The 25,150-nt window shown below is 39.7% G+C and overlaps 1 protein-coding gene across 6 annotated transcripts in view; it reads left to right on the top strand.

The window, feature by feature from the left end:
- ptprk (protein tyrosine phosphatase receptor type K) overlaps positions 1–25,150 on the top strand; it is a 113,610-nt gene that overhangs the window by 53,432 nt on the left and 35,028 nt on the right. For all 6 annotated transcript variants that reach the window (XM_028604814.1, XM_028604812.1, XM_028604811.1 and 3 more), the window contains exons 4-10: positions 256–307; positions 384–442; positions 5,022–5,103; positions 6,640–6,755; positions 7,828–8,002; positions 16,937–17,049; positions 17,808–17,988. In XM_028604814.1, coding sequence (XP_028460615.1) covers positions 256–307; positions 384–442; positions 5,022–5,103; positions 6,640–6,755; positions 7,828–8,002; positions 16,937–17,049; positions 17,808–17,988 — 778 coding nt within the window. The remainder of the gene's footprint in view (positions 1–255; positions 308–383; positions 443–5,021; positions 5,104–6,639; positions 6,756–7,827; positions 8,003–16,936; positions 17,050–17,807; positions 17,989–25,150) is intronic.

Raw genomic sequence — 25,150 nt, 5'->3', positions numbered from 1 at the left:
AGTGGTTAGAAAACCCATTAACTGAAGATTGCCATTTTTACTGGTATTACCATTTCCTGGTTCTGAACAGCATGGTGGCATTATGAGTTGGTAGACTGCCCTTTAATGTGATGACACAAAGTCATACCCACATTACTGCAAACATCTTCCCTGCTGAACTGTGTTGAGCAAAACAAAGTTTCAACTAGCCTAGAGGTGGTATATGCCTTTATTATTATTATTTGTGTTTTATATTGTGTTCTGTGTTGTTTCTAGGTAAACAAGGGTCCCTTGGCCAACCCCATATGGAATGTGACGTCCTACACTGGTAAAGACCAGATCCAGTCAAACTCTCTGACACTGTTGATTTTATTTCTTGTGTTGACAGTAATGTTGTTTTTCAGGTAAAGGATGGCTAAGAGCCGAACTCGCCGTCTCCACCTTTTGGCCTAATGAATATCAGGTAACTCCCTAAATAACACCAACTGCTATGTTAATTCATGATTATTTTATCATGTAAATGTTTTTTATCTCCACTTGTGTTCATCTGAATACACAAACACCTCACACGCAAACACATGCACATGCTGGGAGGCAGGCAGCTGATTTATCTGTGTTGACTGAGGCTCAGGAGGTGACGATTAGGCTAGAAAGACAGAAAAAAATGAAGTGTGAGCACATGTGTTTGCGTTCATGGGTGTGTGTCACCATGCTGGGCATTGATATTGTTGTCAATGTTGTTGTTGTTTTTAATGCACCACTGTCTAACATTATAAGATTCACAGGGCTAGAAATTATTGCAGGACCTCTACTTGTATGTTTCGTCTTCTTTCTTAATTTATGGCTGTCATCATGATCTGTGTGTGTTTGTTGGCTGGTGTTGACAGATGTGTGCCTGTTGTGGGATAGCTTGTCTCCGGATGTCCTAGCAGGCATGCACACACACTGATCATGTTAACACATAGCCTGGGGACCATATAATATTACTGCAAGACAAAGTGTGAAAGCATCCTCCAAATGGCCCATCTGGAGCCCAGTCCCTCTCAGTGACTATGGTAGGAGATCACTAGCATGAAACTCTTGTGTCAACATGTTTTAATTGAATATAATCATCCCGGTTTGCTAAGGCTTATGTAGGCATTTGAGGCTATGGAACAGGTTATTGGATTTGAGGTTATGAAGCAATTTTTTTCATGTGGGAACATGTTTCTGTGTTAGCACTTTAGCTTGAGTTGTAATGAGACTGGTTTCACCAGGGGAAGTGTAGGCACATGCAGACACGTGTAGTCACACACACACACACACACACACACACACACACACACACACACACACACACACACACACACACACACACACACACACACACACACACACAAGAAATGATGTGTACACAAAAGAAAACACACACACACACACACACACACACACACACACACACACACACACACACACAGCAATATGGTGGACCTTGTAATTACAGTTTTGTCTTTATGTCAAGTTTACTTTGAATGAAAACTGGCTTTCAGATGATGTTCCTTTGATTATCACTGAACTGCAATACAATTAACTGACCTCAGATTGAAATTTTTACTTAATTAGATCTGCAACAATGAATCGATAAATTGATTAGCTGATTGACAGAAAATTAATTGCCAACTATTTTGATAGTTTCAGTTAAACTGGCATGGATGTTTTTTTTTAAAACTAATAATAGACAAAATCTTGTGTTGATAATGAAATTAATCATTATTTGCAGCCCTTTGTTTTATTTTATTTCAGTATTTGTTTCCATCACTATTAGAAATCTCACTGCTGTTTTTGTCAGTTTCAGCATTCATCACATTAAGTAAAACACAACTTTTTCACACAGATATATACATGTAGAAGTTTAATTACAATTTGTTTAGAATAAACGGTTGCCCTAAACCCAGATGACTCATGACTGAGAGGAGTCAAACTATAACATGAAGTGAAAAACACTCTGTGCTTGTAGATTTAAACACAGTTGATTCAGTGCCTATACATGCATACATCAAAATGATATATGCCATTAGTTGATAAGGGGATGTTTGCTATCGTCCCAGCCTACTCTGGAGGGATGATATGTCAGTCCTCAGCCTTGAGCGTATCAGAGTTGCTTTGCCCATGTGAGAACTTGTAAACCCGAGCTATCAGTAATCCTTCCTCACAGTGATGAGACCAGTCAGGAAGTGACTGCTTGACACCTGCATGATTGAAACACTATCTCCTCAGAGGTGACCACCATCGACCCATGAATCACAGAATGGATCTCATGACTGATTTAAATTCTACAAGGAAACAAAATGAGCAATGACTTGTATTCAGGCTGCAGTGACTCTAGGCATTGTGCAAAGCATTCAAAATCCACTTTTTGGAATATGTGATAATTAACAAAGCAATAGACTTGAGACTTAGGCTTAATCCACACATACACGGGTATTTTTTATTTTTTTAAACTTAGCTTTTTCTATCCTTTCTTGGTCTTTCGTCCACATGCCAACTACATTTTAGGTCACTGAAAACGGATATTTTGGAAAATACCTGCCAGCGTGAAGATCTTCAGAAACTCAGTTTTCAGTGTTGATGTGCAGATAGAGATAAACAGATTTTTGTGCTTGTGATGTCAGAGTGTGTATGTAAGGAGATAACATAGGCACAAGCTAATTATTGCTAACTGAAATGCTAGTTAAAATTAGTAATTAAACTTAAACAACTAATGTAAGTCGAAACTGCCTGCGAGCTTCTCCTGTACTGTACGGTAATTCCTCTACTATGCGACAGTAAGTTGCGTGGTTATGGCACAATCGTTAGCCTATTTTTAGAAAAAAACATCTGCTAAGGAGCCATAACATGAGATACAAGATAATGGAGCCTTTTATACATTGTTGTGTTTCTTTAGAAATAAACAATGGACAAATAGAGTCTATAAACGCTTCAGATGTAAAGTTATTTGCTGTAAAAGTGACGCCAAAATGAATGGCAGTCAATGGAATGCTAACGGCAGATGATGGCTTATTAGCATCAAAATGCCTCCATAGGCAGTACGCTTTGCGGAGGCTCGCTTACCCCCTTGGTTATATTGCTGTTGGTTTGGCATGCTCTTGACACTTCAATTGTGTTTTTGCGTTTTTATTTGAACAGCGATTTTTTCAAAACAGTGCTTGTGTGGACAGGATTTTATTTTTTTGAGAATGAAGATGGGATAACCACGGTTTTCAAAAATACCTGTATACACGTGGACTAGGTCTCATTGCACACGTACATGTGCACACAAAGAAGAAGAAGTCATGAGGTCATGTTATGGCTGCCAAAACAAACGTGGTTATAATAACAAGCACCGACCAGCAGACTGGGGAGGCAGGCAGACAGGCAAGACGGTATTCAGACAGACAGAGATATGAAGGTATTAAAAGTCAACTGATGTCTTTCTGCTGTGCTCCGCAGTGAACTATGAGTGAAAGATGATAGGACAGAGAGACAAGATAGATTGGTATGGGAGGGAGACAGAGAGGGGGAGAGTGTGACAAGCAGAGGATGATAAGCTATGGGTAAACAGTTCACAGCAGATTTCCTTTTACAGGTGATGAATGACAACAACTGCTCACCCCTACACTCTCTTTCTCCATCTGCCTCTCTTTTTGGTAGCGACCTCCTCTCCTCCCTCCTCTTCTCTGTTCATTGCAGTGCACCTCTCTGAGTAAACAGTGTTAGAAAACCGATATGGCAAGCGAAGCGAGAGACTGAAAGAGAAGAGTTGGTGGTTTGAAATTGTAAGAAATAAAGAGTGAAGGGAGTTGGAAGGCTAACTTATGGACAAGAAGGAGGGAGGGACGAAGACATGGATGAGGAGAGAGGGGAGTAGTTATTTAGACTATAAGTTCATGAAATGAGACGGTAGTAAATTGAAGCACCTATTGCATGCAGTATTGACGTTCATCAACCACAAAACACTATTAAATCACAACAAAGGCCATTTGGACTATCCCATTCCAAATATTGCTGTTTTCCTCTCGTTTCTTTTTCCATGTATTTGACTCACGATTTTGTTCTATGGTTTTTGGGTGTTGAAATTCAGATAATGGAAGGGAACGAAAAAAAATGGGCTCCCATTGGCTCCAATCCTTTATTCTCTACCTTACCGCATTTGGTTTCATTACTTTTTATCATTTCTTTGGCAGCAATTTTATGTGTACCAAAAGAGATCACTATGATCCAACAGAAGGTATCTCATTTATCCTTCCAGACTTGTTGGCCTGAATTTATAAATGCAGCAGCAGTCGGGATGGCAGCTTTTGTATTTATCCAGTTTAGCACACATCACCGGCGGATATCACTGACTTTCTATCTATCCTGTGTGTAACTTAGATTGGATCCATCACTTTAACTGCCAATTTAAATGGCAATAGTCTTACTTTGTAGCGTTCAGTGCACCCAGAATGCATCTAAAACTTCAGAGGCACAGCTTCTGATTTAGTAACAATACTAAAGAGGGTTGATGTTTTGGCTTGTGATATGCAAGCAGAGCATTTGTTGGTTATGTAAGTTTCAGTTTTCTCCTAGGACCAGCATTTCCAGTATTTTTGCTGTTGTTGTTTTTTGTACATTTTGTATGTGCTCTAAGCTGTTCTATTGGCAGGCTAATGGAGGGTCAGAAATGACTTGATATTCTAACAATCTTTTTTTGTGTTTAATTTCATAAACCTTTTTTTTTCTTCCAAAATACACTTTGCAAATACACTCCGCATAAATTTAAACAAATAAAAGAGCTATAAACTTAAAAAGGTAATTTAAAAACAATGCTTTCATTTAATGCTTTCATTTCTTTCAAACCTTTATTTTATCTTTATTTTAGCATTTCTATTGCTACTTGTAAATGTTTTCATTAAACCACTGTTTAGTGTGTGTAAATTGTGTGTGACTCTCTGTTTAGATAAAGGATTTCATTTTTCTAGAAAATATGGTATATAAAATTGGTATTAATGAAGACCGTAATGGCTAAATCTCTCGATCTTTCACAGGTCATATTTGAAGCAGAGGTTTCAGACAGCAAAGCCGGCTTCATCGCCATTGAGGACATTCAGGTGCTCAGTTACCCGTGCGGTGAGTCATTAGCATGCCAGCAATTAGTCCTAGTTCGCTGAATAGACGCTGATAGCTTTGGCCACTAATTAGACTATACCTGGGATGGTTTCTGTTGCACTTGAATGGGTAGATAAGTGGGAAGGTGACACAAGAGAGGAGGGATGCAGCGAGAGGAGAAAGACAAGTTCTAGAGAAAAATTAGAGAAATAAAAAGGGAGAGAGAGATTGTGAGAGGGAGAAACAGAAACAGAGAGAAAGAGGGAATAGGAGAGAGTGAAGCGGGAAATGAGACAGTATTAGGGCAATCATAGGGAGAGAAGATTCTGACCACTCAGCACTTTCTCTCTTTAACACACACACACACACACACACACACACACACACACACACACACACACACACACACACACAGTGAACAGTAGCAGTCTTGTCTCACTGACAGGAAAGAGATGAGGACTGTGATCCATTTTAAATTCTCGCTACATCTCAAGTTGTATTCTCTCCTTCACTTGAGTGTTTCCTTACTTCCAGAGACCAGAAAAGAGTTAGCACAACAAACTGTTACTGTTAACAGAACGGCCTATTAATCTAGAGCCATAGGCAGGTTCCTGGAGGGTCCCTGTGTTGCAAAAGGAAGCAATTACAAATCCTTTTGGTCATCTGTCTTGTAGCAGCACTGAAATCTCTGAGGACAATGTTGTTTCTTAATAGATTCTATTGATTAAAAGTCATAAAGATAAACTGTCTTGCACCATCCTCTTGTACCGTTTGTGAGGTCCTGGTGTCATTGTTGTCCCTGTCAGAAGTTAGCGATATGTCTCTGACAATAATTCCTCGACATTGATTTTGTCAATAAAGTGACCTGGAATCTGAGAAAGATATAAAAAAGAAGAGTCCCAGTCTTTTTTTAAAGGCAGAGGAGCAGGACTCCTAATGGGAAGGAGCAAGTATTTGAAAAGGAATTATACTTAGTCTCCACAGTGGAAGCATTCATTCTCACAGCTGCATTTCTGGACACAGGTTTGTGTGTGTGTGTGTGTGTGTGTGTGTGTGTGTGTGTGTGTGTGTGTGTGTGTGTGTGTGTGTGTGTGTGTGTGTGTGTGTGTGTGTGTGTGTGTGTGTGTGTGTGTGTGTGTGTGTGTGTGTGTGTGTGTGTGTGTGTGTGTGTGTGTGTGTGTGTGTGTGTGTGTGTGTGTGTGTGTGTGTATTCAACATGGTAGCTGCTATCTATGATTGCAATCACCTCCCCAGAATAAGAATATCATAGCTGAACTGCATCTTCAGGGTCTGAAAGGCTTATTTCATATTTTAGCAATGTGCAAATTACATATACTGTATGTGACATTGATGTTACCTCCCAGTGGCAATGCAGCACTGCTGCTTCATCTGACTCCAATAAAATCTAATCACAGTAATAATGAACATATTCCTTAGGGTTAGAAAATGTCCTGAAATGTATACAGTGCGTTTTTGATAACATGACCTGTTTGAATCTGTACATCCCTCTGACTCTGTCACCTCACAAATAATTTTTTGTCCTCTTTTGCTTTGTAGATAAATCTCCTCATTTTCTTCGCCTTGGGGACGTAGAGGTGAATGCCGGACAAAACGCCACATTTCAGTGTATCGCTACAGGACGAGACACATCGAACAATAAACTCTGGCTACAGGTACAGCTACAAAACATGCATATACACACACTTGAATACGAACTATGTTTTAGTCTACTAGTATGGGATGAACAGGAGATGACAACATACTTTCTTACTCACTATTGTGGTATCTAGCCTTAAAGATAGATTTGGTTTTATTTGCCCAAGTTTTAAATCCTCTGTTTCTGAGATTTATTTTCCCCCAAAATAAATGGAGTTGAAGGGACTTTAATTTATGTTGCTCACAGCATTAAAAAAAAAGACAATTTATAAAATTTAACAGCAACTCCTTGTTCCAGAAATAGTGGATAATCACTAGATAAAACCCACAGTTTTAACTGTTGTTAACAGTTTTTATTGGTTGTTTTAAATGTCCAATGGTTGTCCACAAACTGAAATGGGCAGAAATCATAAAGACATCCATCTCAAAACCTGGGCAAATAAAACCAACAAAGCTATAGGCAGGTGAGAGATATGTTTTTTTTTTTCTCATTTGGTGAACCAAGCCTTTAATATGAGACTATTCATTCTTGGAACAAAATAAATAAATGCAAATACAAATTAGTATGTTTGCATGCCCCCACTATGATGGCGATGAAATAGACAAACACAAAGAAATGAAACATTGTATTCGGTGCGCCACCCTCAGGTCTGGTACATCCATTAACAAAGTGTCACACACACACACACACACACACACACACACACACACACACACACACACACAGTGACCCCAAGCCATACACCCTAGCTGCTAACATGATTAAGAGTTTAATAGCTGCTGATTTCATTAAGGCTCTATTGTAGTCATGACCTTCAAACCTGCTGTCAGTAAGGAAGAGGGGGTGTGTGTGTGTGTGTGTGTGTGTGTGTGTGTGTGTGTGTGTGTGTGTGTGTGTGTGTGTGTGTGTGTGTGTGTGTGTGTGTGTGTGTGTGTGTGTGTGTGTGTGTGTGTGTGTGTGTGTGGTGAGACTAGGCACACACACATGGGCATGTGTGGTCCAGTGCTGCCTTGTTACAGCAAGGCTGTTAACCCTCTACCAGCCTCTGCAGTCGTTGATATGTGTCTCTGTGTTTGTCTGTGATTCAGAGGAGGAATGGAGAAGATATTCCCGTGGCCCAGACCAAAAACATCAACCACAGACGGTTCGCCGCCTCCTTCCACCTCAAAGAAGTCACTAATCAGGATCAAGATCTGTACCGCTGCGTCACCCAATCAGAGCGCGGCTCCGGGGTGTCCAACTTTGCGGGACTTATCGTCAGAGGTGAGGATTTCAAACTATTTCAAGGTTATTTGATTGTTTGCCTGATTGTTTTGTTATCTCTGTAATACTTGTGTTTTCTTTTGTCTTCTCTGATTTAATAGTTGATACCTCAGCATTAGTAGAAATCTTTAAGTGGAAAGTAACAAAGGTGCTTTCTACTCACTGTTCGCTAAGGCCTGCCTCCCTTATTCACTGTTGCTATGCAATGTAAATCTCGCACTAAATGTAGTGCAGTTTACAATGACAACAGCGGCAGTTTTACCACTCAACTATGGGCCCTTGATGTGAGACAGAGGTAGACGACAGCAGGCTAAAGAACCTGCATTGTTTGTGTATTGCAGTTTAGAGCTAGTAACTTTGTAAGTATGATGAGAAAAATTTAGGAGGAGTCTTGTATCATAACACTGCTTGGCTTCTTAGTTTATATAAGGACAACCACAGTCTCGCATTGCTAGACCTTGTCAAGACAAAATGTGAGTCGCGCATTTGCAGAATGACTGTTATCTTTGACAGCTAGCTACGGCAACACTATTTGGGCAAACCACATAGTTATCGACCAAAGCGATACGCGAAAAACTCCATGTATATATAAAGGCCAATATTTATGTATGTTATTTTCCTTTTATTTTTTCTGGGCAGTTTGTGGTTGTTTAGCCGCCACAGAGCTCCGTGACACCGGCTACAGAGCTCCGTTGTATCAGCGGCAGTTGATAGTTGTGTTTTGCTGCCAATAGGTGACAGTCAGCTAGGTACAGGCACCACCAGATGATGGCCCTTTCAGGGGCCGTGGCACTTGAGTTTAGCCCAGAAAAAGTCTGCGGTATTCGGCCACGACATTTAGGTTTAGGCACCGAAACAAATAGTTAAGTTTAGGAAAAAGATCGTGGTTTGGATAAAACACTCCTGAAGAACAGACACTTTTGCTGGGTGAAAGTATTTTGTGTTATCACTTCGCCCAAGTGGTGTTGCCGTAGCTAGCTGTCAAAGATGGCGGCCATTCTGCACATGTGCGACTCACATCGTGTAGAGGACTCACATCGTGTCTTGACAGACCTGTTTCCACAGCGCTGGTTTGTGGTCTGGTTATACCGCTTATCTATTCTGGGATAGGGGAAAAAACACTCTGAATTGTTTGTATTTCTTTAAACCAATCACTGTCCTGGGCGGCTTACGTCAGAGCAAACCAACACTGTTTGATCAATTTCTTACACTTTGCTCTTCTGTTTGTTTTTTTTACTTTGGAAAGGCAAAAACAGTTACGGTTGCTAAGCCTAATATTAAACAATTGCTGTTGGGCGGAATGTTTTAGCGTGTGACGCGTTATAAAGTCAAGTCGTCATTGACCAGAGTTGTTTTCTTGACCCAGTTATATATATTTTGTGAAATGGGTAACTTTTGTATTATGTTTAACCTTTGGAATGTCAAATGTCTTTCCAATCAAATGTGCATTCACTGTGTCTGACTGATAAAATGTAAGTCACTAACACAATATAGACTAATGAGGAGAGTTTGTGTGTGAGAGTGTATATAGATGTGTGTATGCCAGCTTGTGAGCGTGTGTGTGTATGCGTGCACATGTGTGTGTGTTTGTGGATGCTTGTGTGAAGCAGCAGCTGCATTAGTGTCTATGTGTACATGTGTATGCTGTGAATGTGTGCGTGAATGGGAACTGTGCGTGCTCCAGCTGTCATGTGCAGCTGACATGTGGTTAATAAGGTGTCACCAATGTGTGTTTGAGACGGGATGCTTTATTCATTCACATCCAGTAGCTTACATATTCAATTCATCTCCCAGAGAGAGAGACAGGGGAGGAGGGCAGAGAGAGAGTGAAGGCGAAAGAGATTCAGAAAGAATGATAAGAGAGTGACAGAAAGGAGGGGTAGAAATGGGAGGCAAAAGAGGGTGAGCAAAGAGAGAAGTGAAGATGGTGAAGAAAAGTTAAATGTAAATAGTCTGCTCATTATCTCAAGAATATCCATATCAGAATCAGGAATATGTCTGAATATGTAAACAGCTGAGCAGAGTTGTGTTTATTATTCTGCATAAGAGTTGGCAGAGGAGAATGAAATGAGAAATCCAAGCAGAAGCGAGCACCGTGAATACGAATTTCAGCTGGTGTTGCCCAGATAATCGAGCGCTTACAGTGTCCAGTTTTGTTTGCAGGAGGACCTTGCTGATTTAGTAAGAATACACAAGTGGCTAATGTTTATTTATCATGAACATGAGAAGGCGAAGAGGAGAGAGAAGAAGGATCCACTCAGCAGGAGACGTGTCTAAACATGAACAGGACCAATCTACATATATGAAAATAGATTCAGGTTCAATAAGACACATATGCATTGAGTGACGTGTGTTTCATAGCCAGGCATCAGCTTGAAAACCAGCCACTTTCTGAATCTGTGAAAAGATGCTTTTGGAGCTCTGAGGGATATTGCCGTTAGAACGATATCACAATAAAAGAATGAGGACTGCATGTGTGAATGTAGAAGGAGAGAAGCCTCATGTTTATTTATTAGAAATATCAGATGGTAGATGAGAGCCAGAGAAAAATCAAAGGAACAGGGAATATGTTTATTTCGCTTGAGAAGTCTGCGTGTTGGAGATTTGAGGTTCCTGCAGGACGTTGATGACCATGCATATGGACAGAGTTAAGCTGCATTATTAATATTTTGCTCTGAATATTTTATTTTTAAAATGTATTTATCGTGAAATTGAAAAAAGATGAGGGATGATTACTGGAGTACGAATCTGATGAACAGGAAAATGGAATAAAGAATCATAGGAAAGTGCCAAAATATGACAATGTATATGTTAAAAATGTTAGGCAGTAGGACGGTAACCCAGGTTTCATTTTCAAAGTCTGAAAAGTGGTCTGCTGGGTGATGTGATATTCCCTCGGTGCAGGTACGCACAGGCCTTGTCTATTGATATTTATGACATGTAGATGACAGAGATGTGCCATTATCGTCTCCCTCTGTGTGTGCTAGAGTTGTCAAGATTGCTTGAGGCAGAGGTGCATCATGGGAGCATGAGGGGTGTGACATGGGATTTCCAGATTGTTCTTGTACCTAGATGTTTTTTGCTGTTCCTTGAACAGGAATGTCTGTTTCTTCATTACTTGAGCTGTTAATTATTTTTTCCAATAATTCAGTTATTGGCTTAGTCTACAAAATGGCAAAAGTAGAAGAATAATTACCTCATCTGAAGAGTTCATCATGTTTTTTTAATCCTCCGTGTCCTCCTTAGTAGTAGCAACGGCGTGGAGGAAGGGTGGGGGTGGTGAGCGATCATCGAAGGCTTGCGTCATATGGATGCAAAGACAGCGTTGTTGTCATCTATCTAATAAAGCGGGATGCGTGTGTGTGTGTGTGTGTGTGTGTGTGTGTGTGTGTGTGTGTGTGTGTGTGTGTGTGTGTGTGTGTGTGTGTGTGTGTGTGTGTGTGTGTGTGTGTGTGTGTGTGTGTGTGTGTGTGTCTATCAAATATCTCATGAACCGTTCTACTTCACACTTGGTTTCCTGGGTACCCAATGAGCTTTGGGTTTGGATGTTGGAGCAATTTGGACAGCATTGCATATTGGATATTAAAAATAAAACTAAATGGGTAACAATAAACTGCTGGTGCAGCACGTAGCAGGCTGTTGACACCCTCTGGACAGCAAGGGGGGTGGGGGAGGTTTACCGGCTTGGGCTGCGGTTCACTTTTTGATGCTTCTAACGTAACATGATTGCTGGATATACCAAGCTAACTTTTCTTCATGTTCCTGGAGCATGAACGGATAGTTGACAGGAACATCGCAACTGTTGTGTCGAATAAGGATGGAAAAAGGGGCTACGTAACGCTGGCTTTTCCGTGTCTATTATTTGGCTAAGAGGAAACTTAGTAAAAAGCCATTTGCCAACACTAAATATCAAACAAAAGCCAGACACTATACCGTGTTAAGTTGCCGTGAGCTGTAGCCTACATTCACCACTTCTAAACAGAGGCAGAACATAACCTAATCTCTGAGATTATTCCTTCACGGCACAGGGCAATGCGAAACTATCTTGGCGCTGAACTGGCAGACACACCAGTTTTCATCACACTCACCCTGAGTCTGGTTAATTAAGTCTACTGCTAACTTATAACACTAATAACATTACTCTCCACACACACACACACACACACACACGGCAACTGTTTGATTTTTTTCGTTGTGATATTATGTGATTACATTCCAAATCTGCAACGTTTTCTGTCAGGTAAATATAGAAGTACTATGTCTTCCTCTGATGAAGACGTAGCCTACACTGTCAGTGTAGGCTACGTCTTCAAGTCAGCAGTAGGCTATACAGTGGAGTTTCATATTAAGTGGTTTGGGGTCCTCCTGTTAGTCATTTTTTCTACAAGAAGCAATACCATAGGCCAAGCAATTGGCCCTTTTCAAACAGGCACATTTTCAATGAGCACTGTACTAGTTACTTAGAATTCGTCATGGGGGAAACATGTTTTTCTACCAATTATTTTTCTTATTTAACAATATCTAAACACTATTTTTATTTTTTTTATTTTTTTTCAAACACCAAGAGTATCGATATCCAGCCCTACGTTTCAAAACTAGATAGATGGACAATTTTTTTTACTTGAGATGAACGGTTTATAATTGCTGTGTGTGTGTGCGTGTGTGTGTGTGTGTGTGTGTGTGTGTGTGTGTGTGTGTGTGTGTGTGAGAGACAAAAAGTATGAGAGAATCTAACTGTGTGTGTGTGTGTGTGTGTGTGTGTGTGTGTGTGTGTGTGTGTGTGTGTGTGTGTGTGTGTGTGTGTGTGTGTGTGTGTGTGTGTGTGTGTGTGTGTGTGTGTGTGTGTGTGTGTGTCACTAGTGGTTTGGTCAGAGCCGAACTCTAATAAAGCCTTGCCCTCTGGTTCCTACGGTGACAGAGCGCATCATCACGCCAGCTCGTATCATGCATGCACACACACACACACACACACACACACACACACACACACACCCCATGCCAGCTTGCATTACACACAACCCATGGCCCAAAAAGCTCCTGCAATATTATTGTCACACACATGCACACAAACACACACATCAGACTTAAGAGGACGCACAACTGACTTGAATTCATACAACCTGGAATCGTCCACTTCTGAAGTGTCCCTTTCTCCTTTTAACCCATCTCACACACACACACACACACACACACACACACACACACACATACACTCTAAGTAATAGTGACAGGTGAAGCTTCAGGCGTTATGGAACTATAGAAAACCTACTACCACTGTTGGCTGTCAATACGACTGAAACACACACAGACACACGCACGCACTTGCACACTCATACACACACTCCTTGCGTGTTCTGGAGGTCAGATGGCCTCCAGTGAGCTCCATGATGTCAGCAGCAGTTTGTGAAAAGTAAACTTTATTGACAAGGTTGCTGACGATGGAAAACAAAGCATAGTGGGCTCTCGTCACCAACAAAATCTCTGTCTATCTTTCTTTCTTTCTTTCTTTCTTCCTTCTTTTCTTTCTTTCTTTTTTCTGTTGGTTTATCTGTCGCTCTCTCGCGCTGTTTGTTCACTACATCATGAATCTTAAATCAGAAAATCTATCAAACCCTCTGCCAATGCCTCTGAAGATTTCTTTAAATTCTAATATCAGTAAAGAACGTGAGTGACGGTGAAAACAAATTAATCACCCAGACGGGTTAGGTCAGAAGATGACAAACACATTTGGAGTCTTCCCAATGTTGATTTGTTTTGTTATCATCATTTACATTTGACCCATAAAAATGAGAAATGATGAGAGGGTTCGCACATGTGATTAATAATAAAAAAGATGGTGACAAATAACTCAACGCAAAACAACACCATTGATGATTTGTACGATTTTTTTTAGGTCAACTTTGCAAATGACAAGTGATGGAACAAAAGAAAAAAAAACGTAAATGCATGAACTCATTCCAGCTCTTGTTTTCTCTGGAGTCACATAATGACCCACTTACATTCCTTGCGGTTTCATTTTATGTGTATTATTTATCTTTTAGATATTCAATAGTAAGAAACACACATTTATTTAAGTTAACACAGAGGCTGTCAGCAGACAAATCTACTGTTTTGTTTGCTTGAATAAATGTATTTTGTATAAATGTATATCTTTCTGAATTTTTGCTTTATTTCCTTATTTGTTTGTTAATCATCGACTTGTTTACTTTGTTTATTTGATGGCGTTGTGAGCTGACATGTTGTTGACGTCGGTTTTTTACTGAAGTCACTTCTGCATTCGTTATCTGGATTCAGCTCTCTTTCTCTGTGTGTGTGTGTGTGTGTGTGTGTGTGTGTGTGTGTGTGTGTGTGTGTGTGTGTGTGTGTGTGTGTGTGTGTGTGTGTGTGTGTGTGGCACTGTCAAACTATGGTGTTTCATCTGTTGCTAAAAAGACACTTCCCAGCCTGCACCCCTCTGACAGCCATATTTACACACACACACACACACACACACACACACACACACACACACACACACACACACACACACACACACACACACACACACACACACACACAGAAATGCAACCACAAACAAAGAGAAAAAGAGGTGACAGCAATGCAAAATATAGATATTAAAGGAACAACATGCACTGTAACACAAATACACACACACACATATATAATTTAGATAACACTTACTTAGATATGATATGATTGAAGCTGGATTGCAAAAAAAAAAGACATTTTCTCTATCTTTATACTGATAGCAATATTGCCTGGTAGTGTGTTTTCAGAATGTGACTGAGAGAGATAAGAGCCATATGATTTTTTGGTTTTGAGATAGACCACTTTGTGTGTGTGTGTGTGTGTGTGTGTGTGTGTGTGTGTGTGTGTGTGTGTGTGTTTGTGGGTGTGTGTGTCAAGTACATAAATCTTTGATACAGTGTGTTTTAAGGTTGTGTGTGTGTGTGTGTGTGTGTGTGTGTGTGTGTGTGTGTGTGTGTGTGTGTGTGTGTGTGTGTGTGTGTGTGTGTGTGTGTGTGTGTGTGTGTGTGTTGTGCTTTCGGCTTGTCAATCACAGATGGTTGACAGTTAGCTCTGATCTGGCTGACTGGCCCTGAACCATCACACATCCATCATATTTACCTGCAAGTACATACACTATGTACATACAGTATTTATTCACTGAGAGCATCACAGGACGTAGTACATGGCTACATAACAAGACATATTTCATATATATTTCGAATGAAAACTCCAGTATATGCAATCAAATTATATAATCATAAAAACGTCATTGCGTCGTTTTTATAGTTTAAGTTACACATATACAATATTTTAATGGTACCTTTTATGAAATACAGTCTTATCTAAGTAGGTAAAGGGGATTATCCCTTACTAAATCCCTAGCTAAATCTATGCTAATCAAAAATGAGATGTTGATAAAGACCAATTAGGGAGAGATTTGGTAAGCTTATTGTAAAATTGAGTTTACATCAGGATACATACACCAAATGGCAACGGTGATCAGAATATTTAAATTGCAGTTAGCAAGCAATTGCTAACCAAAGCCGTCTTCAGACATACACCACATAACAGTAATCTAATGTCAATTTAACATTTAGGTCTCATGTCTGCATAAACACTGATTCACTTGTACGTAGAAATCACAACCGTAATCTGACCAGGTTGGACCTTGTAACATTTCTGTCACTTTTAAATTGCATTGGCAAAGAACTGGAGGTAGTCACCGGGTGCCGCACTAAAGGCTGCCCCCTTCTCCTATGTATAGGATGGGTTAAAGGCAGAGGGAACATTTGGTTTGTATGTTAGTGCTTAGAAATGACAATAAAGGAATCTTATCATTCTCTGCTTGTGCAGTGCACTGATGGACTTTATAAAATAAGCAGCAGAAATTGCTCACTAATAACATTAAATGATGAAACTGATGAGAAAATGTATTAATGTAGAGGATTCACTTTGATGGAAAAATAGGGTTTAAAAGATATCAGTCATGCAGCTTGTAAAACACTCTTCTCCCTCTATAGTGTTACTTTTTAAACTCAGTGCAGTTCTTTCACCTCTCGTACTAAATGCAAAATATCACCCTAGCATTGTGGCTCTTTCGGTAAATGTCCTGTCATGTCTGAATGAAGCTGTAAGGAACATTAACAGACACCCATGTCTGAAAAACAAAAAAGTCATTACTTTCAGATAGATAAAGCTATGAAGATGTGTGAAGAGGGCAGTATCAACCAATGTGGTAGACACTTTCTGAAGCCGCTTCCAAATAAAAGCCTTCCTGTTTCTTGTTTTGAAGGTGGAAGGCTTTTGATGTGAAGCAGCTGCAAAGGGTGTGTTTGCATTAACATTAAGTTCATTATAACTCCGTCAACACAGAAAAGGAGTTTCAATGCGTGAAACAACATGGCTCCGAGTGTTTGATGAAAGTAACTGGATATAAATCTTGTTATGTGAAGTGTCTTTGAGTATCTAGAAAAGCACTCAACACAAAGTAAGAACAGGAAGCTAGGATTGAAACTAACTCCAAACATCAGCTACTCAGCACTAAACACAATGGGTCTCAAAATGTATTTCCCCCATGACCATAAATATTCAGCCAATTAGTTCACTATTAGATTTACGCAGCTTGGTTGTCATAATATTGCAGGCTAGTGCAGTTTCCACTTGTTAGGATGTCCCTTACAATTTCTGCCATTAGTATAGTTGTCATTGTTTACTGGTAGGTTGTTTAAAATATTCATTTGAGCTCACAGATATCACGTCAGCTGTTACACTCACACAGCTTTGTATGACAGTCACTACAGTATGTTGTTCCTTGTGTATTGCCTCTTCTGTTCTGCTGTGACCTTGTTTGAGTGTGTTTCATTCACCTGGTGAGGCCCTTTGAAACCTTCTTTTACGATTTTGTTCATTATTCTCTTTCCTCAGAGCCTCCGCACCCCATCGCCCCTCCCCAGCTGCTTGGCGTCGGCCCTACATATCTGCTGATTCAGCTGAATGCTAACTCCATATTTGGAGATGGACCTATTATACTGAAAGAGGTATGTTCAGTAAGAGACATTGTATAGTTAAGCAATAAATGACCATGACAATTAGCATGTATCCTTTCACAGGAAAGCAGGAAAATAGACTGACTTCTGGCTGACATATGTAAAAGGAATAGTTCAACATTTTGGGAAATGTGATTTCTTGCTGAGAGTTAGATGAGACGTTCGATACCACTCGTGTCTGTACGCTAAATTTGAGAACAAGAGGTAGCTTCACATTTAGTATAAAGACATGAGAGTGATATTGATCTTCTAGTCTTACACTCGCTATTTCCTATTTCAAACTATTTCTTTAAATATAAGGTATAAGTGGTAATTTTGAATTATATGTTTGAATGTATTCACATTTTAGTGAAATTATTTGTGATTTAGTGTGACTGTATTTATCGAGTGTTTTATAAGGACCCATTTTAAAGGAACGGTTTGACATTTTGGCAAATGCATTTATTTACTTTATGGCAGAGAGTAGGATGATAATTTACTATACAGTAAAGATGAAGCTACCGTAGCCACTTAGCTTTTCTTGGCTGGGGCCAGCAACTTCCCGCTGACCTGATCAGAGGCAAAACAAATCATCAGGAATTATTAACTAAATATCAAACTATTCTTTTACCATAGATAAGTAATTTTATTTCCCACTCAATATAAATCTGAAAGCTAATGATATTTTCGATTGATATCCTGCATACATTCTGATTAATAGTTAAGAATCCCATAACTATAATATGTAATACTTGATTTTTCTTCTTTAGGTTGAGTACCGCATGACAACAGGCAGCTGGACGGAGACTCACGCTGTGAACTCTCCCAGCTATAAGTTATTTCATCTTGACCCAGACACAGAGTATGAGATCAGAGTGTTACTCACTAGACCAGGAGAGGGAGGGACAGGCAAATCTGGACCACCTCTCATTACCCGGACCAAATGTGCAGGTAGGACATAGATGCATACTGTATTTGACTGTGTTAATATTAACTAGTATATACAAATCAGTTTTGTGATTACTATAAGGAAAATAACCATCAGAAGTGCAAAAATAAATTGAACACTGTTTAAATCACTTATAATTAGTGCTGTCAAACGATTAAAATATTTAATCGCGATTAATCACATTAATGTCATAGTTAACTCACAATTAATCGCACATTTTTATCTATTTTAAATGTCCCTTGATTTCTTTTTGTCCCATTCTTTTTTTTTTCTCATTTTAATGCTCTTATCAACATGATACAATACTTTTAAAACGGTACCTGAACCAAAATATATATATATTTAAAAAAGGAGCACCTTGTTCAATTGTATTTGTCTGTATGTTAAAAAATATAAAACAATAAAAAGTTGATCTAAAAAAAAGGAGCACAAAACGGTGAAATCAACCACTGGATGGGAAAAGGGTATTTTACAATTACAGTGAATGCACCATGAGGCTGGCGAGGTGAGCGACTTAACATCATGACTGTGTTTTTCAGATAACGGCAGCTACAGTCCGGTGTTGGAATCATCTCCAGTGAAATACAGACACACTTTACACCGTTTAGCTGTAAACATTTTAAACGCGTTTAATCCAGCTGCTAGCTAACTTTAGGCTAACATTACCTGCTGCTAAGTGTAGTGTTGACTAGCCTCCTGTGCGGCAATGTTTCAGTTCCCTCTAACGTCTGTTTTTGGAGCATCAGAAAGAAGCGCAGGCATCTAAGTGGCACCTAAATAAGGCACCAAAATCCGCGTTGCTATTTGGTCTGGTAGATAACGGTCATTACGGCACCGGTGCCGTGTTAGCACCGGGTCTCGGACCCCATTCAAAACGGCGATTTTTGTCAAAAAGCGACTAGTTTGCAGGTATGTACTACTCTTTGGCCGGCTCGCAAGCAAGTGCAAACAAGTGTGTGCAGCGTGCATGTTGTTTTGTTTCCGGTCTAGCTAGATCCGGTGTGGTGTTGTACTTTTTCTAACGTTACTAGTTGTTGCAACAACATGTGAAAAAACTTTTGCTGGGCCAAAAAGAACGTTAATCTCGCGATAAAAACATTTACGCCGTTAAAATGGGTTTGCGTTAACGCCGTTAATAACGAGTTTAACTGACAGCACTGCTATATATATATATAATCTTAAATTCTTAAAAGTTTACCATGAAACAACCTTTTTCCTCACACTGTTTACTATAATGAATTCAATAAATCATTGATTATAAACATGTATGTCCTAAAATATGATGAATTGCATTCTGCAAGAAAAAGGTAGGTACCTTGATTTTAGCCAAGTCTGCTTGTGCACACAGTTTGTTTTGCCCGTCTGATTATCTATCGATCTGTCCATCTACTGTTGTTCTTTTTTGTCTTGGTATCTATATTTTAGTTGGTAGAGTGATATTTATACTATGAGCAGGCAGGGAGAAGGGAGGAGAGGTGTAGCGAGGGATAGAATTGGAAAAGAAAGGAGGGGAGAGCCTGAGTCAGTCCAGTGATCTGAGAGAAAGAGTGATTAAAATACTGGAGGCTCTCTCCACCTTTCTCACTTTTTATCTGGATTTTTCTTTTCTTCTCTCACTGTATTCCTGCTTTCTCACTGCCACTCCTCTTCTATATATCTCTCTTTCCGCTTTGTTCCTTGTCGTTGCCTTTCCCACTTTTCTCATTGCCTCTCTCTCTCCTCATCTCGCTCTCTCTCTCTGTGGATCAATAGACGGAGGGCAAAAACACTGTCTGACATTTGTAGAAATAAACGACTGAAATATTAACACAGCCAGCCTGAGGGAGAGAGAGCGAGAGAGGGTTGATATGCGAAAGAAAAAGACAGAATGAAAAGCAGTGAGCTTGAATGAGAAACAGAATCAAGGAGTGATGGTGAGATGATGAAAAACAATAAGGCAAAAAAAGAAAGAGAAGGAGAAAATAGAAGTGGTGACAAGAGAGAGCGCGAGAGAATGATGAAACTGGAGAATGAAAATGAAAGAGATGAAAACTCATAAGCACGGGGCCTGACTGATGTCTGCCAACCTGTGTGTGTGTGTGTGTGTGTGTGTGTGTGTGTGTGTGTGTGTGTGTGTGTGTGTGTGTGTGTGTGTGTGTGTGTTTTTATCTGTATCTGTATGTGTGTGTGTGTGTGTGTGTGTTTATTGACAGAGAAGGAAGTCATAGACTTGTTCAGGCGACCCATGTATTGAACAGTTTCCTGTTTGACAGGAAAAGGAAATTAATCTTCCTCTCCTCACTCACGCAGGAACACATTTGAGTTAAAGACGATAACACATTGTAATCCACATAATGTGATATGAGATATTAAAAACATTGATATCAGACTAAATGAGAAAAATATGGTTATGAATATACAGAATTGCATCAAATCATTCTGTATATCTGAATCATTTTTGTCTACTGACTAGAAAGTAAAGAGAACAACATCTTCAATCTTCCATGATCTTTAGAGGAATTTCCACTCTAATGCATTTCAGACACTAGCAATGCAGCAAATGTTGTAATGAACAAGTTATCTAGTTTTATGTTCAGTTTAAAAATATATTTGTAAAGGAAATGCAAACATGATGCTAATAGGGCGAACCTATTGCACTGAATATTAATTTCTTGAAACAATGCAAACAAATAAGCATCTCCCCACATGTACTAAGAAAAGATAGCTCTTTAAAAAAAGATCAAATAATCTCACTCTGCTCGGAAGTTGTAATATTAAGTGTGGCCACTTCACAAAAATTGCCTCACAGGCAAGCACTGGTTGTCTAGCAACTTCATGGTGACAACAACCAGCCAAGAAATAGTCCAGCATATAACATCCCATGAAACCAAAATTTGACGTTTATTGGTTTGTTACAGTAACTGAGAAGAATTGAGGATTGCTGAATTTAGAAAAATAACCCAGGCGTTGTATTAATGGTAGGCCAAAACAGTTTTCTCAAAATAGAGAGTGAGGAGTAAGACAAACTTTACGGCCCCACTGACATGTGTTGTCACCATAACAACTAACAACAATCACCATTTTCTCTTGAACTAGTCAAAGGACCACGACCCACGATAAAAAACGTTCAATGACTGTTCAACTCTTATTCTATTTCTATGGGTAAATGGTTTTCCTGTGTCGCATAGTGTAAAAAGACAGAGACTACCTCCTTTCCTACCTACCTACTCCTACCTGCCTTTAGTGAGACTAAGGTCATATAAACTCTCACACACACACACACGCGTGTATTCAAACACACATCACACACGTGTGCGCACACACACACAGACACACACACATGCACACGGAGATGGACTTGTGTTTGTTGAGAGAGACACATACACACACATGGGGTAGAAATGTTATTTAAATGGTAATGATTCCTTTGCTTTTTCTGTTTGGTTACGTTTGTCTGATCCCACCACCTGTAGTTTACTGGATGTTTAGTTCAATGCAAAATAATGAAGAGACACACACACACACACACACACACACACACACACACACACACACACAGGGAAATTTGTGCACAAACACCAGGCATAAACTCATGCATGTCACCACACAAAACAGTTTAATTAATAACCAATAAAGTTAATATGATACAGAGCAAAAATCACACACACTGCAGAGCAATTGATATGGTAAGAGGAAAGATTTCATCTCTTCTCTCTTCTTTTCAACTCTTCTTCTACCCTTTTTTTTATTTCTCTTCCATTTCTACTGCTTTCTCATGCTTCCCCTGTCTCTCCTCTCCCACTCCTCTCGATTTTTCTTTAGTAGTGATTCATTGCTCTTGTCAGAAGGGTGAAAAATAATCAACTTGAAGTGAAGGGCTTGTGTGTGTGTGTGTGTGTGTGTGTGTGTGTGTGTGTGTGTGTGTGTGTGTGTGTGTGTGTGTGTGTGTGTGTGTGTGTGTGTGTGTGTGTGTGTGTGTGTGTGTGTGTGTGTGTGTGTGACAGAAGAAAGTGATGAAGTAGCTTTTAATCCAAATCCTGAATTTTCTGCTGAAAACCTCTTGGTCATGGCAGGTTACACACACACACACACACACAAATGAACACACACTAACAGGCATGAGCACACAGAGAAGAGAGACACAATAAGCGGTATATTGAGATTGAAAGAAATGTACACACACACACACACAGTTCAGGGAGCTACAGTATTTCTTATATGTTGCACAAACTCAGCATCACTTGGATTAATGGAAGAATGGAATCACAAAACACACTTCCAGACATACAAGCACAGATGTTGTAGGAATCACACACAATATATCACATGTACTTCTTTATATATGTGAAAGCACACACACATGCACACACACAGTCAGCAGCACGAAGCTTTAAGGGGCAGGTCCTTGGAACCTATAGACACAGTACTGTACGCTGTGTGTGTGTGTTTTAAGAAGTCAAGCAGTTTTACAATGATGTTCTGTGTGTGTGTGCATGTGGTAGTTCATGGCAAATTCTGATTGTTTTGGATCATTTTCTGCCTTAAATGGGCACATCTAGATCTGTAGTTTTGGGGAAGAAATACCTTAAACTCTATTGTGTATTAAAAAAAGTGTGCAGACACACAGTCAGGGAAAGCTGTTAAGATAAAGTTTAAAGGACAAAATGTGACCGCTTCTCAGAAGAAATAAATAGTCTATTAATGAAAAAATGGCTGTAATATTTTACCATAAAAAAAAAGTGAAATAAACAATGGAGAGTTGCGGTCCACATGTTTTATAATCCTAGCGGCCCGACATGTAGTATCATTTTTGAGGAGGCACACCTCTGCTACGGTGAAACTTTGAAGCCTGTGCACATAGCCGTCCACGCAGAAGTATAAATGAAACTTTAAAAGACATTCTGCTATTTTTATGAAGTCTTAAAATGTTTTGTGCATATCTTTTTGTATTACTTTCTCCTGTCCATAGAGGTTTGTTGTTTGTTAAATTATTCTTACCTCGTTGCTTTTACCAACCTGCCTTTTTGTGACTGTAAAGGTATTTGAATGTTGTTACTTCATTATTTTCTTTTTCTCAGCTTCTTGATCTCTGACAATTCCCACTACTTCAACAACATCTACACTATTTCTGAAACTCTAGAAGTCCTGGTTGCTGATTTCATATTTAGCCTCTGCATAGGCAAGTCAGAATAAAATTCCACGTAGCCTACAAGTGCAAATTGAATGAATGTTTCAGCACTTATTTGCAACTTTCATGTGCTTGGCCCAGTGAGAAATGCAGAGAGAAAATGAGAGTGAATACACGCAGTTTCATTTGTCTTTCTCATGACAGTGGAAGGATTACCAGGAACTAATTGGACAGATTAACTTGGATTTAGCTGCATCTCCTGTCAACCTTTTCTATTTCCCTCCCTCATATCCTCTCCCCTTACCTTACCTCTTTACTTCTCTGCTTTTCTTTAAGCTTCTGTCTCCTGCTCTGTGGTCTTTTTAATGTATATTTATTGGCCCTTTCTAATGCTTCATTTGAGGGACAGTTTTTTTCTCTTGCCCTGAACGTAGTTCTATTTAATTTAGTTTCATTTCCTTTCCCTTTGTTTTCCATTCTTTAATTCCAACCTCTGGATTCAGCTGATATGAAGCTTGCCGTCCTTTGTGTTATTGTTGGTGTTTATTGGTATTGTTGTTGTTTTCAAAGCTCCATCTGTGGAGAACAAAGCCTTTTAGTTCCAACATGAATCCAGCCGTTTGTATGTCTACCGGAGGAGGGGAAAGGGACAAGGCAGCCTCTGTGGTTTACCGTTGGACCTGCTCCCGCTTGACTCTGGCCACGTTCCAAACTAGTTATCATCTCTCCCCGTTCCTCCTCTCTGCCTCTTTCTTTCCCTCTTTCTCTCTGTTCCCTTTATCTGTCACTCGCTCCCTCCAGCCCCAGTTTCATTTTTTCAGGCATTGCTTTGTTTTTACACTCTTCTTTATTCATTTTCTATGCTGCTCTCTTTGCCCTCCAGTTGTTTTCTTTCTTTCCTTCTTCTATTTGTTCATATTCGCTTACTGTCTCTCCTCCTACCCTCTTTTACTGCCTACAGTAAATGGACAAGAGAGCAATGAATTGTGGGTCAGGAAGGGAATAGGGTTTTGAATGGAGGTGTGTGTGTGTGTGTGTGTGTGTGTGTGTGTGTGTGTGTATCCGTGTGTGTGTGTCCGTGTGTGTCCGTATGTGTCTGTGTGTCTGTGTGTCCGTGTGTCCGTCTCCTAATAGCCAGGTTTATCATGATGATGACAAATATTGATTTAAACAGGGAGACAGAGAGGAAAAGACCTAGACGAAGAAGACCGAAATAGAGGGAGAGACAGGCAGTAGGTCTCCCTCTTGCTCTATTTAAATGTCAACCATCCAATAACAGGTTGAAGCAAAAATGAAATGTTCTGACCCTTCAGCTATTACACACACACACACACACACACACACACACACACTCATTTTCTCTCACGCCTGTATGGCTCTTTATTAGTAAGCTATTTACATCTAAATTACTTAGCCAACCTCAACATGTTTGTATTTTGTGTGTATGTGTGTGTGTAAGAGAGTTGTGTTTGTCCTTCACTATGCATTCTTATTATAAGAAGTTTTATTGACACACACACATAAACACACACCTATACATGCTCTGCCCAGATTTAATCTTGAATCTGTCACAACCTGCGTGCGTGTGTATGTGTGTATTTGGGTAATAATCGAGTGTGTGAGTGTCCGTGCCTGTACATTTCTGTGCGTGTGTGTGCGTGTGTGCGTGTGTGTGTGTGTGTGTGTGTGTGTGTGTGTGTGTGTGTGTGTGAGTGACAGGCAAATAATGGGTTGTCAGAAAAAAATGACAAGTTTGTGTCCTTGTGTTGTCTCCTCTGAGAGAGGAAGACCCAGAGAAAAAAAGAGAGCGAGACAAGTAGGGGTTGGGGAGAGACTTTCGTCTGTATTTAAGGTGAGCTGTTTTTATTAAAAAATCCTGGAAGGACATAAGGAACCAAGTAGGTTATAGAGGGAGGAGGAGGAGGGAACATCATCTGGTGATAAAACTGACCATCACCGTGAATGACTTACGCAACATGATGTGTAATTGATCCCGTGGATGATTTGTAGACTATTAAGTGAACAAGGTGTACCCGGTCCACCAAACACTGTCTTGA

The sequence above is a fragment of the Perca flavescens genome, chromosome 18 (assembly GCF_004354835.1).
Source record: "Perca flavescens isolate YP-PL-M2 chromosome 18, PFLA_1.0, whole genome shotgun sequence".
In the NCBI taxonomy this organism is placed as follows: Eukaryota; Metazoa; Chordata; class Actinopteri; order Perciformes; family Percidae; genus Perca; species Perca flavescens.
Note: the sequence above shows the minus strand (reverse complement) of the source record. Positions and strands in the feature narration are given on the sequence as shown.